We start from the raw sequence: 14,924 nt of genomic DNA, 5'->3' as shown, positions 1-14,924 counted from the left end.
ATAATTTGAAAATTCAAACTTCAAATTTGAAATGTCAAAAACAATGTTGGTAATAATCCCTATATGGTAAAATATTCCCAAAAGTGCCCGAGCAGTGGCGCTTTCCAAAGCATATGCGAAGAAACTGTCGATCTGCACGAATGCACAGGTCGTAAATACAGGGCTAGTCACATAACTATACGACCTGTAATTTCAAAAAATGCAACCTATTATATATTTCATACCAATTGATAGTGTGGCCCCCATTTTAGTGTTAAAAAGTATATACACATTGAGCAGTGTATTGTACTATGCTAGGAAATTTTGGAAAAGTTGGTATTACTTGCAAATGAAGTAGAGGGGGATGACGCAGTCAATGTTTTAATTGTTGACATTTTCTGGTTTTCAAAAAGTGGATTGTAAGCGGATGAAAATGCTTGCGCCAACGTTAAAAAAAAGCAATTTCGGTCTTCATTTGCTCTGTACCAATGTGTAAGTTGACATTTAAGGTTTCACATGAGAGTCATTATGTTGTTTAAAATTTTAGAGCATAAACTATAGATGAGAGTTCAATGGTTACAAAGGAATATTGTCTGGCCACCATGAACTTCACTGTTCTGTAAGTTTCACCATTCAAGAAAGGTAGACCTAATGTTTGGTGTATGTCAGGCCACATTCAATTTCTTTCTATTTGATAGTTTGGTTATTGCAAAGTTTGTTTGGTGTACACATACGATATCGTTAAAAAAAGTGATCACTTTTGTAAAGGAAAACGCTTTTGGAACCGTCTAATTGCTACAAATCTTAAAAATGCACCATTAAAGGGACACAACTTTGTTAAACTTCTTTGCAATGGGAAGTTTTGTGCTGACAACCGCACCTCAGAGTGAATCCCATGACAATTGGTCATAATTTGAAAAAAGACGACATTTTATTTCCTACACTAAAATAACATGAAATCTTTGATATGTGAGGTATAGACGTATTCAAATTCAGCAATTCAAAATCCTCGATGGTTGAGGTAGTTAGAATTTACCTAAATACGAATTGAACATCTTATAGTTGACTATGTAAACATTAAAAGCTTTGCTAAATTCTCCATGTGTTTCACTTCTAATCAGTTCTTCTAATAAGTTAACAACTTAAATATTTCAGTCATACGACAACGGGCCACGCAAACTTTATAATTTCATTGTCAACATCTAGAAAAAGAATCCACTTCTTTGAAAACCATTCAAAAGCCATTCCAATTTTGAAATAACTTCAAATTTCCGTAAATACGTAAATATGCTAATTGTCAATGTTTACAAATAATGACGTTTCTGTCAAAGTGCTGTCAGACAAGGTCGTCAACTTTTGGTGTATAAAAATGTCCCTATGAAGTACATACATTCCTCTACACAATTTTTTGGGATAGTCCCAAATTTCGGGCCAAGTTTGACATTTGGACCTCACTATCAATTGGTATGAAGTATACATTTTCAAAACAACCTTCGCTTTTAGTAAACTGAAATATCTAAAATCGATCAACGATGCCTGCATGGTTGATGCTAGACATTTGAAAAATTCATCACACTGACATTTATTGTTCAACAATTTATTAAGATAACAAAATTGGAAACAAATCATCGTAACAAGTGTTAAAGATGCTGCCCATTCTTTGCTTCGCAACAAGCTATTCTGTTCATAAAGGATCGCCGCACGCGTTTCAAAATTTCTGGTGTTACCGATCTACAGGCCGTAATCTTTGCTTTGAAATCTTCCAGGTCCTACAGGTCTTAAACCTACATGATATGGTATAGATGACATTTGTTAGCAGAAATTATTCTTGAAACTGAAGATAGACTGGTTCCAACTTGACGTGCCACAAAATTTTGACTGACGTGCGGATTTTCTGTAACATCTTGAAGTACCGCAACTCCATTCTCCATACCTGTGGCTGTTTAAGTTCTAACTCGTTTCTGTTGGGGCCAGTTTTCTCTTAAATCTTTTTCCAATTTTCGGAAAATGTCTGTTGGGTGTGCAGCACGGTCAGGATTCTTTGTGCATATAAATCTGCAGCCGCTACAGCATCATCATGTCACTTTTCTCCGTTAGAACATTTTCGCGAAGATAATGATAACTAGGAGTACTAAATTTAGTTTGCAAAAATTGTCAAATCTTTATGACACCACTGGTTGATATAAAGCACCTCTGATGATATTTTTGAAATTTTAATTTAGAAAACCCAAGTCAACACTGGAAATGTATTGTTGGTTGCATTTTTTGAAATTTCAGGTCGTACAGTTATGTGAATAGCCCAGTATACAGCAGGTCGTGATTTAAAGTAATTTTTATGAATTACATTAAAATCACAATTTATGTTGATCATTATCCAAATGATAATAATTAACATAAATTGTAATTTTATTGCAATTTTAACCACTTCGCATTCAGATTAACGTAAATAAAACTCTTTGATTTAAGGTTCTACGCTTACGATTTTTCGTTTTTAAGGCGCATATTGGACTTTGAAAAATTGCTTGACTTTTGTGTGTGTGCGTCTTGGGTAGAACTATGGAGGTGACATCTTTGAATTTTGAAAAAGTGAAGGATTTGACTTAATTAATTAAATACTGAAAATCCCATTTTTCGTTTTTAAGGAATATGAAGCAACATACGATGTTAAAAAACACCAACTTGTAGAGAATTGAAACCTCTATGGAGGTGACATTTTTGTTTTTTATGTTATAATTTTAAAGATATTAATAAAAAAACAAATCAAAAATAGGCAACTAACAGTACAGCCATCAGCAAAGATAGTACTTTTCAATGATGATATATAGCCCTCTGTGGGGGATTATTGATGTTCCGCCCAACTGTAATAAACTGTTATTGGGTATAAACAGGTAAAGACCTAACTGGTCGCTCTCGGTAACAAACATCAAAAACACTTGTAGCAAGTGTATTAAGAATTAAAAATTTTTTATCTCTAATTACAGGATCCGGCAACAATGGTGGTCACCCCCAAAATCGTCTTAGAGACAAAATTTTAAAAATTTACATATGCTAATAGTCGAAAAAGCTCTAGGCGTTGACAGTTTCCTGTTTGACTGACTTCTGACAGTTTAGCGATTGGTGTCCATCTACTATCATCTGCGCATCAGACAGAAGAGACACGAGATTGCTTTAAAATGTGACAAACTCTGCCATAAGACTTGGCGAGCTTGAAGTTATCTCTGTAGTTGATCAGTTCATATCACAATGAGGTATCCTCGTGTACAGTGTTGTAGTGAAAATACGAATAATAGTCACTTTGAACACCTTCTTTAATTTTATTAATGGACTGGTAAAGTTTTATCAACACGAAAAAGGTAAGATTTTCTGTGTTTCTTATTCAAATTTGATTTTATTTACTTATTTCTTGTTTTAAATTAGTCCATACATTTTTCATAAAAACGGCACTTGTCTAAAAATCGAGTTTACAGAATTTGTTGTCCATAATTTCTGAAATAATAATAATAATAATAATAAATTAATTTAAACTCCCAAATGAAAGTGAATTCAACAGATAAGTTTTTTGTGCACTGCGTTTTTACAGACAAGGTCTGTGGGCCCGATTTCATGTTGACTTGCGGCATTCCAAATCAGAGTTGCGCCTCAGCAACCCCAATCAAACTGATGCTATAGTGAGCCGCTTTTACCATGGCGTACCTGACTTTTAGAGTCGAATATTATCTTATTGCACTCATAATGTGGAGGGTGTAAATAGGCTATTGTGTCCGAAAATTAAAATTATTGATTGTTGATCCCTTCACCGTGTTTTTTTAATGAGGTTGATAAGCTTTTATTTTTTGTTTATTAATTTGAAAAAACCGAGAGACATCAAGTTTTTACGATAAGAACGAAAAAATAATGCTGGAACATGTGTATTTGCATAATTATATAAAAAAAATATAAAGAACATCCTAATCCTATCTATCTAATTAAAAATTAAACAAAAATTATGAAATTTATATAAAGTTATAAAAAAACTACAAATTAATCATTCCACATCAGAATCATCACTGTCATCATTAGTGTTTATGATGAGTTCTGGAAAGTCATTTCGACCTAGGAAATTGTTTTCCACGTGAACTGTGTGGTCAATACAATTGGACCAAAGAACACCGTCAATTTTTTGAGCCTCTTCGCGGATCAAATTAACGACAGAATTAGTCAAATTTGGCGTTAAATTACCCTTCCTAACTCGGTGTTTGAGTTGGCTCCACACCAACTCAATGGGATTTAGCACACAGTGGTATGGTGGAAGTCGCAAAACCTGGTGTCCACAGTTTTCAGCAAAGTTGTCAATCGCATATGATTTGGACTTATCCACGTCACTTTGTGTAATTAAAGCAACCAAATTCTTTTTTGTCTGCTTTAGACCTTCGGGAATGGGAATGTTCTCTTCCTGGACGAATTTCAATAAGGCATCCTTTTTTGAAGATTTAGTTGGGATTTTTCGGTCTTGTCTGGAGTGGTACGAAGCGTTATCCAGAACAATTACAGAGTTCGGTGTTAATTCTGGAAGAAGCCGATTCTTGAACCAATCCTCGAAAATTTGATTGTTCATATCATCGTGGTAATCTGCGCTGCTGTCCTTTATGTTTTTGGTCGCTAAAACAAATGAATTAGGAATAAATCCATTTTTATTACCTGCTGCCAAGATGATGATCCTCTTTCCTCTATTTGGTGGCGTTTCAAAAAAACATTTCTTGGATCCGTCAACCCAACCTCGTTTTACGACATCGTGACTATCGTACCACGTTTCATCAATGTAGACAATGTTTTTTCCCAAATCCCTAAATTGTCTAATTTTGGATATAAATTCCACTCTCCACGTCACTAAACGAGGTGTGTTCATTATGGAACACCGTTTGTCCAAAATTTTGTATCTAAAACCAATGGCTCTTAATAAGTTACGCATAGTATCCACGCAAAAATTTGCTGGGAACTTAGCTTGAATGAGTCTTTCTCTAACAGCCATTACCGTTGGAACTTGCTTTTCTTTATACATCGTGTAAATGATGGATCGAACAAAATCTAATTCTGGTTCACTGAATTTTTCGTGGACTTTCAGTCGGTGACGCCTATTTGGTCCACAGTTTTCTCCGGTAGACTTGATGATGCGCTGAACTGTCCGATATGGTATTTTCGTTAATTCAGATGTAACCTGGACAGGTGCTTTCTCTCCCCGGTTAATCAAGTTTTTACAGACTTTTCTGACCAAGTCCTTTGCAGAATTGCACAAATATTTTCGCACCTCGCTAGCACCTAAAGAAAAAACAAATTTTGTAGTTATTAATTCCATTTATAAATATTAGGTCCGTAAGAAAAATATCTAAATTTTATTTAAAATAATGAATTGATAATAAATAAAAATAATGGTTTTCTTCACTTACCTTCTTTTAACAAGTTTTGCTCTGGAACGTCCATTGGCTCTACACCAATTACGTCGATAAAATCATCATTTTCATCTTCATTAGATTGATCTAACCAAGGTTGCCACATCATGAAATAGGTCGTAAAGAAAACAAAGTGAGCAAAATTCGTCAAACAGTTAACTTCAAAATGATTTTTCGTACTTACCGGTTCTCTTTATACATATTACCACTCCTTTTAGTTTAACGACATTTTAATATTCCACTTAAAGTCCCCACTTTTTCTAAGAATTAAAGAATTAAGAACAAATAGGCAAACAGACTCCTTACAAAAGATTCTGAAAAATACCTATTTGTGGATTAATTAAACAGCAAAATTGGATTGCGATAGAAAACTAATTTTGCGTATGAGAAAACAATGAGAAGGAAACGAATGTTTATAATTCATTTCACAAATTCAGAAGCATTATGTTAATATTACATTTTGAATTACTTATATGTATTTGTGTTAGGATTCGAAAATTCTTTATAATTATGTAAAATACACGTTCCACGTTTTCTATTGTAGACAAGTTAAATTTTACACAATGGGATAATTTTACTGCTGCTATATAACCTTAAACCTTTTGGGTTACTTTAGCAAAGTATATTTGAGAATACTTTAGTTATGTTTTTTTTTGGATTTTGAAATCATAAGCGATAAAAATTTCTAAAATTGTTTAAAAACCTGTGTCTTTGAGTGCAAATGTCACGCATCATCATTATCTTCTCGGATTATTTTTTACTCCTATTTATATGCAGTAAATATTTGAGAAAATTAAATTGTAAATTTTCACCAAGATGCTACATTTGCCAGAGCAAAAGAACTTGACATTGAAAACCAGGAGTTTTATTTTCGGTTGCCGAGCGGCCGGGTTGACCATCCGTGAAATATCGAAGAGAGTCAATCTATTGGTAAGTTTAATAAAAAAAATTTTATTTATTCAGCTTTGTCATTTCATTATTCTCTTTTTTTTCTTTTTTGACAAGCGACAGTGAAGAGGAGGATAGCCAAAAAACAAAGAAAACCTCGAAGATGATAACAGATCGGGCAAAATCTGAACGCTCGAAAGTCACGGAAGTCTCCCAGACTGACTCAACAGTGTTTCAAACCCTCTTTATCACCTTTCAACTTGTATCAAGAAAGAAATGAGTTTTGAGTGCAGCGCAGGCACTATTAGAAGACGCTTGAAAGACCAAGGACTGTTTTCTAGAGAATTTCTGCCCAGGCTGCGGAAAGGCTAGGGTTTTGCTGTGGAAACTTGAACAGGGACTGGTCCCAGGTGATTTTTGACCCAAGACACCTCTGTTTTAAAACTGTGGAAGTTGAAGAACACAAGATACCAGACTCAAAACCTAGGCTTCTGGGGTTGGATTTCCAGCGATGGAAATGGTAAATTGACGCAAACTGCACTACCGAAGTTTAACGCTAACGCATATGTACTTGAAGACGTCTGTGAGGGCGATTCACCAGTCGAAGATGTTGAAGTCTTAAAACTTTTGCAGAGTAAAGACTCTTTCTGACTGATTGATGTTCAGAATTTGGCTGAAGTTTTTCCAAGAGAATAAACTTATGAATGCTCACAACTAACTGTGAAGGTAAAAGATCTTTTAGTAAATTGACATATACAGGGTGACTTGGGTGGTCCCCCATAGTACCAAAAAATGTTATCAGTGATCACGTTATCAGTGATATCTCTTTAATTGATTAAGTATTTATTAAAAAAAAATGAAAGGATCTATTAATACTAGGGTGATTGAACCGATTTAAAAAATTAAAAAAACAATTTAAATAGGTTTTAATTTACTATAAACCGATGATTTTAAAAATTTTCTAAATGTCTTAGTATCTTTTGTGCGATACTCAACTTTCTTATTTTAAATTGGAACCCATATTTTTTTTCATAGTTTAGAAGATATTAATTTTCTTGATTCAGAAATGTGTAATATGTTTTACTTTTAATAACCAAAAATATTTTTTAAAAAATGATCAAGATTGAAAAAAAAAGCAATAAAAGTTAATAAAATCTAGGTGCATGGTGTTAAATAAAAGAATGCCGTTATTGTAATGTCAAAAAGCAGCAAATAACAGAAAGGATCGACATTTTTTTTTGAAATTATTAATAACAAAAGACAATAATAATTACAAATCAGAAAAAACAACTACCTAATTTAATTAAAATACTGTTGAAACGTCATCCCGTTTTTTTATTGCACAATTAACACCTACGAGAAATGCATTGTGCATTGTAAGGTGTAGCCCCATCTTGTTGAAAGAAAACTTGTTCTTTCTGTTATTTGCTGCTTTTTGACATTACATTTTTTTTTGAAATTATTAATAACAAAAGACAATAATAATTACAAATCAGAAAAAACAACTACCTAATTTAATTAAAATACTGTTGAAACGTCATCCCGTTTTTTTATTGCACAATTAACACCTACGAGAAATGCATTGTGCATTGTAAGGTGTAGCCCCATCTTGTTGAAAGAAAACTTGTTCTTTCTGTTATTTGCTGCTTTTTGACATTACAATAACGATATTGTGTTATTTGACACCACGCACCTAGATTTTATTTACTTTTATTGCCTAAATTTTTTCATTTTTGATATTTTTTTTTAAATATTTTTTGTAAAAGTAGAACATATTACACATTTCTGAATCAAGAAAATTAATATCTTCTAAATTATGAAAAAAGAAATATGGGTGTCAATTTAAAATAAGAAAGTTGAGTTTTACCCAGAAGATACTAAGACATTTAGAAAAATTTTAAAATCATCAGTTTATAGGAAATTAAAAACCATTTAATTTGTTTTTTAAATTTTTGAAATCAGTTCATAAATAAAAATTCTACAACGCCTGCCGTTTTTAAAAAATCACCCTGTATTTTAACTTGTTATAGTATTGACTTACTTTTTTTATACTGGATAGAAAATGTTTAAAAAACTGCAAAACAACCAATTTAAATTCTCACAATAGTATATTATAAAATGCGTTTCTTAATAAACATTTTGCCGCACGCACGTTTTTAAGACACGACGAGAGCTGCGAGGAGTGTCATAAAGTAGTAAGTGCGGCAAAATGCATTATGAACAAGTATCATACGCTATTTTTTCTATTTCGCCTTATTTTAAACGAAGAACTTGATTTCGAAATCTAGGGAACTTTAGGGTAGTTGGCATTTGCAAAATGTTCGGGAAAAAAAATCGAAGTAGCCAAATCCAATTTCAGTCAGTTGGACAGGTGTGACGTTTTGAGGTTATCGAAGCGCAAGGGAGCCAAGAGAGCGAAGATGTTGATCATGATCATGAAGGTTCTCTTGCATCCAAAGAGTTTTTCTCCCATGAATAATTAAGCCAAGTACAACAAGAAATAATAGTGTATTGATCGATTTATCATGGTATATCAAAACCAAAATCTAAATTGTCAACGTTGACGGCAGGTTGACGGTTTGTCTGCTGCAAACCTAAGGAAAATATATGTTCCTGGAAATATTGGCACGGGGTTGGTCCATTACGATACCGAAATACGCTGAAACGCGTATCAAAATATCTTCATTATGAACGCGAAATAGAAAAAAAATCTTATTGTATTAGTTGCGCCAGAAAATTTAACAGGGTTTATCGCCGCTAAAATTTTGGTTTCCGGTTTGTTCTCTGTGCAAATTTATTCTAAAATAGAATAGCCATGTAACTTCACTTACAGACATCTTTTCTATTTTGCAGTGCTTTCAGTGCTGTCAAAAATGAACAGATAAATGACAAATAAACTACTTTTTGAAATAATTTGAACTACTCGTACTGACAATGATTAAAGTCGATTAGCATAGCAACCGTTGCCTCGATTGGATCGTGCGGCTTTTCAGTGATGCATTAAAATGACAAATCGATGTATAAATTGTTGTGCTATTTGGAAAATTGCATATCAAAATCATTAAAAAAAGCGTCTTTTGGACCAAGAGATCTGTTTTTCTAAACATCACGAACGAAGAGTTTTATTCAATTGGCTTTCCAAAACACAAACTAGAAATTACATAACTTTGCGAATTTTTTAAGATAAACCAAAGAAAATCAATTTTTCAACAGTACAATCTAAAAATCATTTTTGAAAAATGTCGAACCTGAAGGAGAATTAAGAGACTATTTTGTTTTAAAAATAACTTTACCTTTCAGTACACCTTTTTTTCCAAAGTTTTAAAATGACAGATTTTCCGAAGCTCGTTATGTTTGAATCGTATGCATATGCGTTCACTTGCTTTATACTTTTTGTATTTCAAGTCCGTTTTCATGTCATAGCTTTAAATTTGGCATCTGTCAAATTGGCAATTAAGGACACTTTATGAAATTTCAAAATTAACACAGAATGAGTTTTTATTTGATCGCTCGATATTTAGGTCTACTATAATTACTTTTATTGATCTTCGATTTTTCCGGCTTTAACGTAGCTTCAAGTAAAGCTCGTATAATTATATAGCATAAAAAGAAAGAAAAATTGTAATGAAATAAAGCAAGTAATAATTAAACGTCCACGTCGTTTTCAACTTCCTGGACACTGCATTTAAATACACCTTACAAAGAAAGAAACGTTTGAAAATGCATATCTTAATCATAAAGTATTAATAATAAAAAATATAACTATCAGTTAACAGAACAAATTCTATTAATATCGGGGGTATATAAGTGTAAGCGATAGCGCCTGTCGGATCAATCAGTGGTAAGAGCTTGAAGTGCACAGACGTTTAAATACAGTGAGTGAATTGAAAGTGAGTCTTCTAAGTGTTAAAATGAGTGGACATTGGGATCTGCACAACAGAGCTTTTTCTATTTCGCTTAGACTTCTTGGTCTGTGGCCTGAAGACACTTATAAGCTTGACTTATACACAATCTACTCAAGTGTTGTTTTTATAATTTTTATATGTGGGCACAACTTCGTTCAAGCAATTGCCATCTTTTTAATCAACGATTTAGATCAAGCATCAGCCATCTTTTTCATTGCTTTATCAGACCTCATTTCAATAGTGAAATTCTATGTTATCTTCGCCAACATAAAGACAGTAAAACGCTTGATGAGCGATATAAACAAAGAAATGTTTCTTCCTCGGAATGAAATTCAAGAAATGAAAGGAAAAGCTAGTCTAAAAGCCTGGAGAGGCTTCTTCTATCTGTTTAGTGGAATGTCTGTGTTTATTCTTTCGTTGTTGATATTATTACCTATTCTAAATGGAACTTACAAAGAGTATGGACTACCGTTTTTTGCGTGGTATCCATTTGATTATAAAAAGACGTTTCTTTTCCAATTGACATACATTCATCAAAGCTTTGCGATCATTTATATTGGCTTCGTTAACGTGAACGTTGATTGTTTAATTTCTGGGCTGATGGCGTTCGTTGGAGTTCAATGCGATGTCTTGTGCGACAACCTGAGGAAGTTACATTTGAGGGTAAACGTCTCAGAAAGTTTTCTGGAATGTATTGAACACCACAAGGAGATTTTAAGGTTAGACTCGTATGTTTAGAATTGTTTTAAATTAAATTTTAGGTTTGCCCAAGATGCGAATAAGTTCTTTGATTTCCTTATTTTAATCCAATTTTTCACTAGTGCCATAACAGTGGCATTTACATTGTTCTATCTGACTCAGGTATTTTCTAAATTTTGTCTCTTCTTTTTATTTTAATCTGACTAATAATTTTACTTTCAGATTCCACTATTCAGTAATGATTTTTACCCTCTTTTTGTGTACGGTAGTGCTGTCACTGTGCAAATCTTTATGTATTGTTGGTTCGGAAATCAAGTCCAAGTAAAAGTACGCGCGACTTTTTTTAAAGTCGATTTTATAATGTTTTTTAGAGTAGTAATATTCCGACGGCTGCATACGAATCGAATTGGACACATTTCCCTGATTTTCTGAAGAAAGAAATAATTTTCTTCACTTTGAGGACTCAAAAATCAATAAGTTTTAATGCTGTTGGTTTGTTTCAACTATCATTGAACGCGTTTATCAGTGTACGTAAAATTAGTGGTACTTGCATCATAAATTTCTTTTTTGCAGATTATGAAGAGTGCGTGGTCGTATTTTGCTATTTTACAGAACATTAATTCATCGGTCTAATAAGAAGTTGATGTGTACATATACGGAAATTAAGTGGAGCCATTTTGTACAAGTAATAAATATCTTGCACCAATTTTGCTAATTATGTCGGTGAGTTTGACTATAAAAACCATTGCAGTTCAATTAGAAAATACTATTTTTTAATTCAACAATAGTCTATTTAATTGACTTAAATTTACCTTGTACCCGATGAACGGTGTCATCTCATGTCTGAAAATCAAAACGCATGAAGATGCTGGTAGTTAAGGTCACTTATTCAACACATTTTTTTTTGTGCACCGCGTTTTTGCGGAGAAGGTCTGTGTCACGTTGCGTTGCGTACGGAAATGTGCATACGAGAGACACTTAAAAAGTCACAATTTTTTTGGAAAATACTTGAGAATTTTGGAAAATTGGAGAGGAAAAAGTTGTTTGTTTTATCGACATCTACCACCGATTTTATTTAATGTACAGTTGCGGCGGATGAAAAGTAAGACAAAATGACAAGTTCAATATTTTGTCTTTGTAAAACCACCTATAATTGAAGTTTTTGAAATGTCAGTTCGATTGTCATTGAGACAGGACGATTCAGTGTCGTAGAAGAAAGAACTTTAGTTCAAACTTTAAATATTTAATAAAATTAAATGTTGTTAACAAAAATTAATATTTTATTGCTGCATCACCGGAATTAATAACACTTTCAAGTCTTCGTGGCATCGACATAATAGCATGTTGAACGAAATGTTCAGGTATCATTTGCCAGCTATCCGAAATGCTCTGGATCAATTTTTCGCGATTATTGGGCAAACTTTGTTCATTTATATTTTTGGTCATGATACCCCGAATGTTCTCAATAGGATTCAGGTCGAGACTCTTTGCCGGCTAAGGCAGTGTTTGCGCCCTGTAAAAAACTGCTGACAGGGCTCGGACTGCAGTTGAAAAGGGGTTTTTGCGAAGAAAATTTCTTAATACCACGTCTTCGTCCGGGGTTGATATTTTTCTTCAACCAGTTCCTTGCTTCTTGGTTCCTGTCTCTCGAAACTAACTTTTTGCACGTAAAATCGTATTCTTATTGACACCAACTTTATTTGCAATAGTTTTTATGGCGAGTCCATCTATCAAACGAGCTAGAATCAGAGCTTTTTGCAATTCTGTGAGTTGGGGCAATTTAAAGATGTTTGGGACGACTCTGGTTTATTTTCTGTTGACAGTGACATTGTGATCCTTGATTAAAACCTAATTTACACCTTATAATTTTTAAAATTTTCAAATACAGGGTGAAAAGTCGATGTCTTACTTTTCATCCGCCGCAACTGTACTTATTTCTGTTACACCCGGTATAACTACATTTGAGGAATGCGCACTTTGAATTTTTGTACAACCACCACAAATTTTTGTGGAATTTTCTGGAATGGTTAGAAATTTTTGGAATTAATGGAATTTTATGTGAATTATTAGAATTTTTATTGAACTTGTTAGATTTACTATCGCGGAATCAAAATTTCGAACATCACTTTTTGACATGGCAATGTAAAGCAATCTTTATTGTCATTGTGACTGACATACAAAGTCAATTTCTGACACTTGCTGTACCGTTTATAAATTTTAAGGTTATAAAGACAAAGGACAGTTTACAATTTTTAAACATCAATCAGTTTGATGTTCGAAATTTTGATTCCGCGATAGTATTTTGTGTTTTACTTTTTACTCAAATTTTGATAGGTGTAGATGTCGCTCCATTTATTTAATTGATGGCCCCTTAATAAAAAGTTTAGTTGATACTACTGTTGGCAGAAATGTCTCCCATAAATTTTAAATTGAAGCGAGAATTATTTTGATGTATTAATTTAATTAAAAATAAATTGCTTGTATCTATTCCTCATTTATTTTGAATATCACATTTCAAGGTTATAATTTGTGGAAATTTTGGAGCTCCACGGCAAATTTGAGAAAATTTATCCATTGAATTGAACATAAACGAGTACTGGAACACCCAAAGACCTGTTCGTAATTGTTTTTAATACATACATTTTCTTAAATTTGTCGTAGAGCTCTACAACTGTCACAAATTTTGACCTTGAAATGCGGTATTCAAAATAAATGAGAAGTATATCAGGTAAAAATAAACAAACGACTCAAAAGTGCCACCGCAAAATGTCACCAAATATCACAAATATTCTATAGATAGTCAGATTTACACCAAATCGTTTATGAAAATTTACACAAAAGAGTCGACACTATGACAGTGAATCTATTATACAGCGTCCGGCAACACTTGTGTCCACCCCCAAAATCGTCTTTCACTTTAAAGATAAAATTTTGAAAATTTCCATACGCTCATAGTCGGCAAAGCTCTAAAAGCTGGCCATAGATTGTTTTCTGCGTAAGATAATCCTAACGGTACAAAAATCCCTAATTACCAAGACGCCAGTGGCAGAGTGGCAGCGAAAGTTCTCTTCACGCCGAAAGCATTGGCTACATTATGCTAATCTGCACTGAAAATAACAAAAACAAGTTTATTGTTGATACTCCTACAATTTGGTGACAATTTGACAAGGTTTTTTTAGTTTTTTTGACCATTAACAACAACTGATTTTTTAAACGACAGACTTTTTAACACAACTTCTACACCTTATTTCGACTAAAACTATGGCTCCAATTTTGGAGGCGACAGGTGTATGTAAGCGCAGAGTGTATCTAGACATCTAGTGATTTTATTTAAAATTGGTAACGGTTTAAAGAGTGGGAAAGCTGTCAAAATTAGTTTGTTTACAATTATTGACATTATTTGTCAAATCAGAAATTTGTTGGAAATGCAAAAGATTTATGTATGTAACTAGGTGGTACAGTCCCAAAACTTGACCCTGTATTGAAGTTTAGACCACAGATTCAATTGAAATATGATGTAACAGAGCGTCTACGCCGGCAAGTAAGTAGGTGTAACTGTCAGTACCGATGCTGGGACGTTTGCCACTTCTATCTTTTGTCGCGCGTCTCTGGGACGTTTGCCACTTCCATCTTTTGTCGCGCGTCTTTCGCGTGTGTTGTGAGGTTATGGACATTAAATTTGTTCGCTTTTCTTGTCTCGTTTGGTGAGTTTTTATAAACAACCGTCAACAAAATCAGTTGTGTGGTCCATAAACGTTTTGTGAAGATGCCAAGGAGGTTTCCTACTGTGTTCGGCAAGTGAAAAATGAAATATTTCGATGAAATGCGGATGTTGCGTTCCGGAAAGTGTGCACGCTGAAATCAAAAGTTTATTTTCTTATTTTCTGTTAATTATTCTCCTAAGTATAAATCATCTATTTAAATGAATTACGTTGACCGGTGGCCTAATATGAGAATGTTGTGAAATAGCTTGTCAGTTTGGCAGATTTCCGAGGCAAAAAGAGCTTTTGGAACAACCTAATGAGTT

General features: G+C 33.4%; 1 protein-coding gene across 1 annotated transcript; it reads left to right on the top strand.

Annotated features, from left to right (window-relative positions):
• Window positions 1-10,013: 10,013 nt before the first annotated feature.
• Window positions 10,014-11,530, top strand: LOC148176410 (odorant receptor Or1-like). The gene is made up of 7 exons (XM_088035096.1): window positions 10,014-10,033; window positions 10,102-10,134; window positions 10,198-10,917; window positions 10,960-11,059; window positions 11,120-11,224; window positions 11,269-11,424; window positions 11,471-11,530. The coding sequence occupies exons 1-7, from the start codon at window positions 10,014-10,016 to the stop codon at window positions 11,528-11,530; spliced, it is 1,194 nt and encodes a 397-aa protein (XP_087891222.1).
• Window positions 11,531-14,924: the final 3,394 nt, after the last annotated feature.

This window comes from Gnatocerus cornutus, chromosome 4 (assembly GCF_029298725.1).
Source record: "Gnatocerus cornutus isolate USDA-ARS CGAHR chromosome 4, icGnaCorn1.1, whole genome shotgun sequence".
Lineage (NCBI taxonomy): Eukaryota > Metazoa > Arthropoda > Insecta > Coleoptera > Tenebrionidae > Gnatocerus > Gnatocerus cornutus.
This window is presented reverse-complemented; position numbering and strand designations above follow the sequence as displayed.

Bases quoted from the DNA above. Each gene is read 5' to 3' on its own strand.
- LOC148176410 (XM_088035096.1), top strand. From the start codon at position 10,014: ATGCATATCTTAATCATAAA. The intron at 10,135-10,197 runs GTAAGAGCTTGA...GAGTCTTCTAAG, and splicing joins GCCTGTCGGATCAATCAGTG to TGTTAAAATGAGTGGACATT. The intron at 10,918-10,959 runs GTTAGACTCGTA...ATTAAATTTTAG, and splicing joins CACCACAAGGAGATTTTAAG to GTTTGCCCAAGATGCGAATA.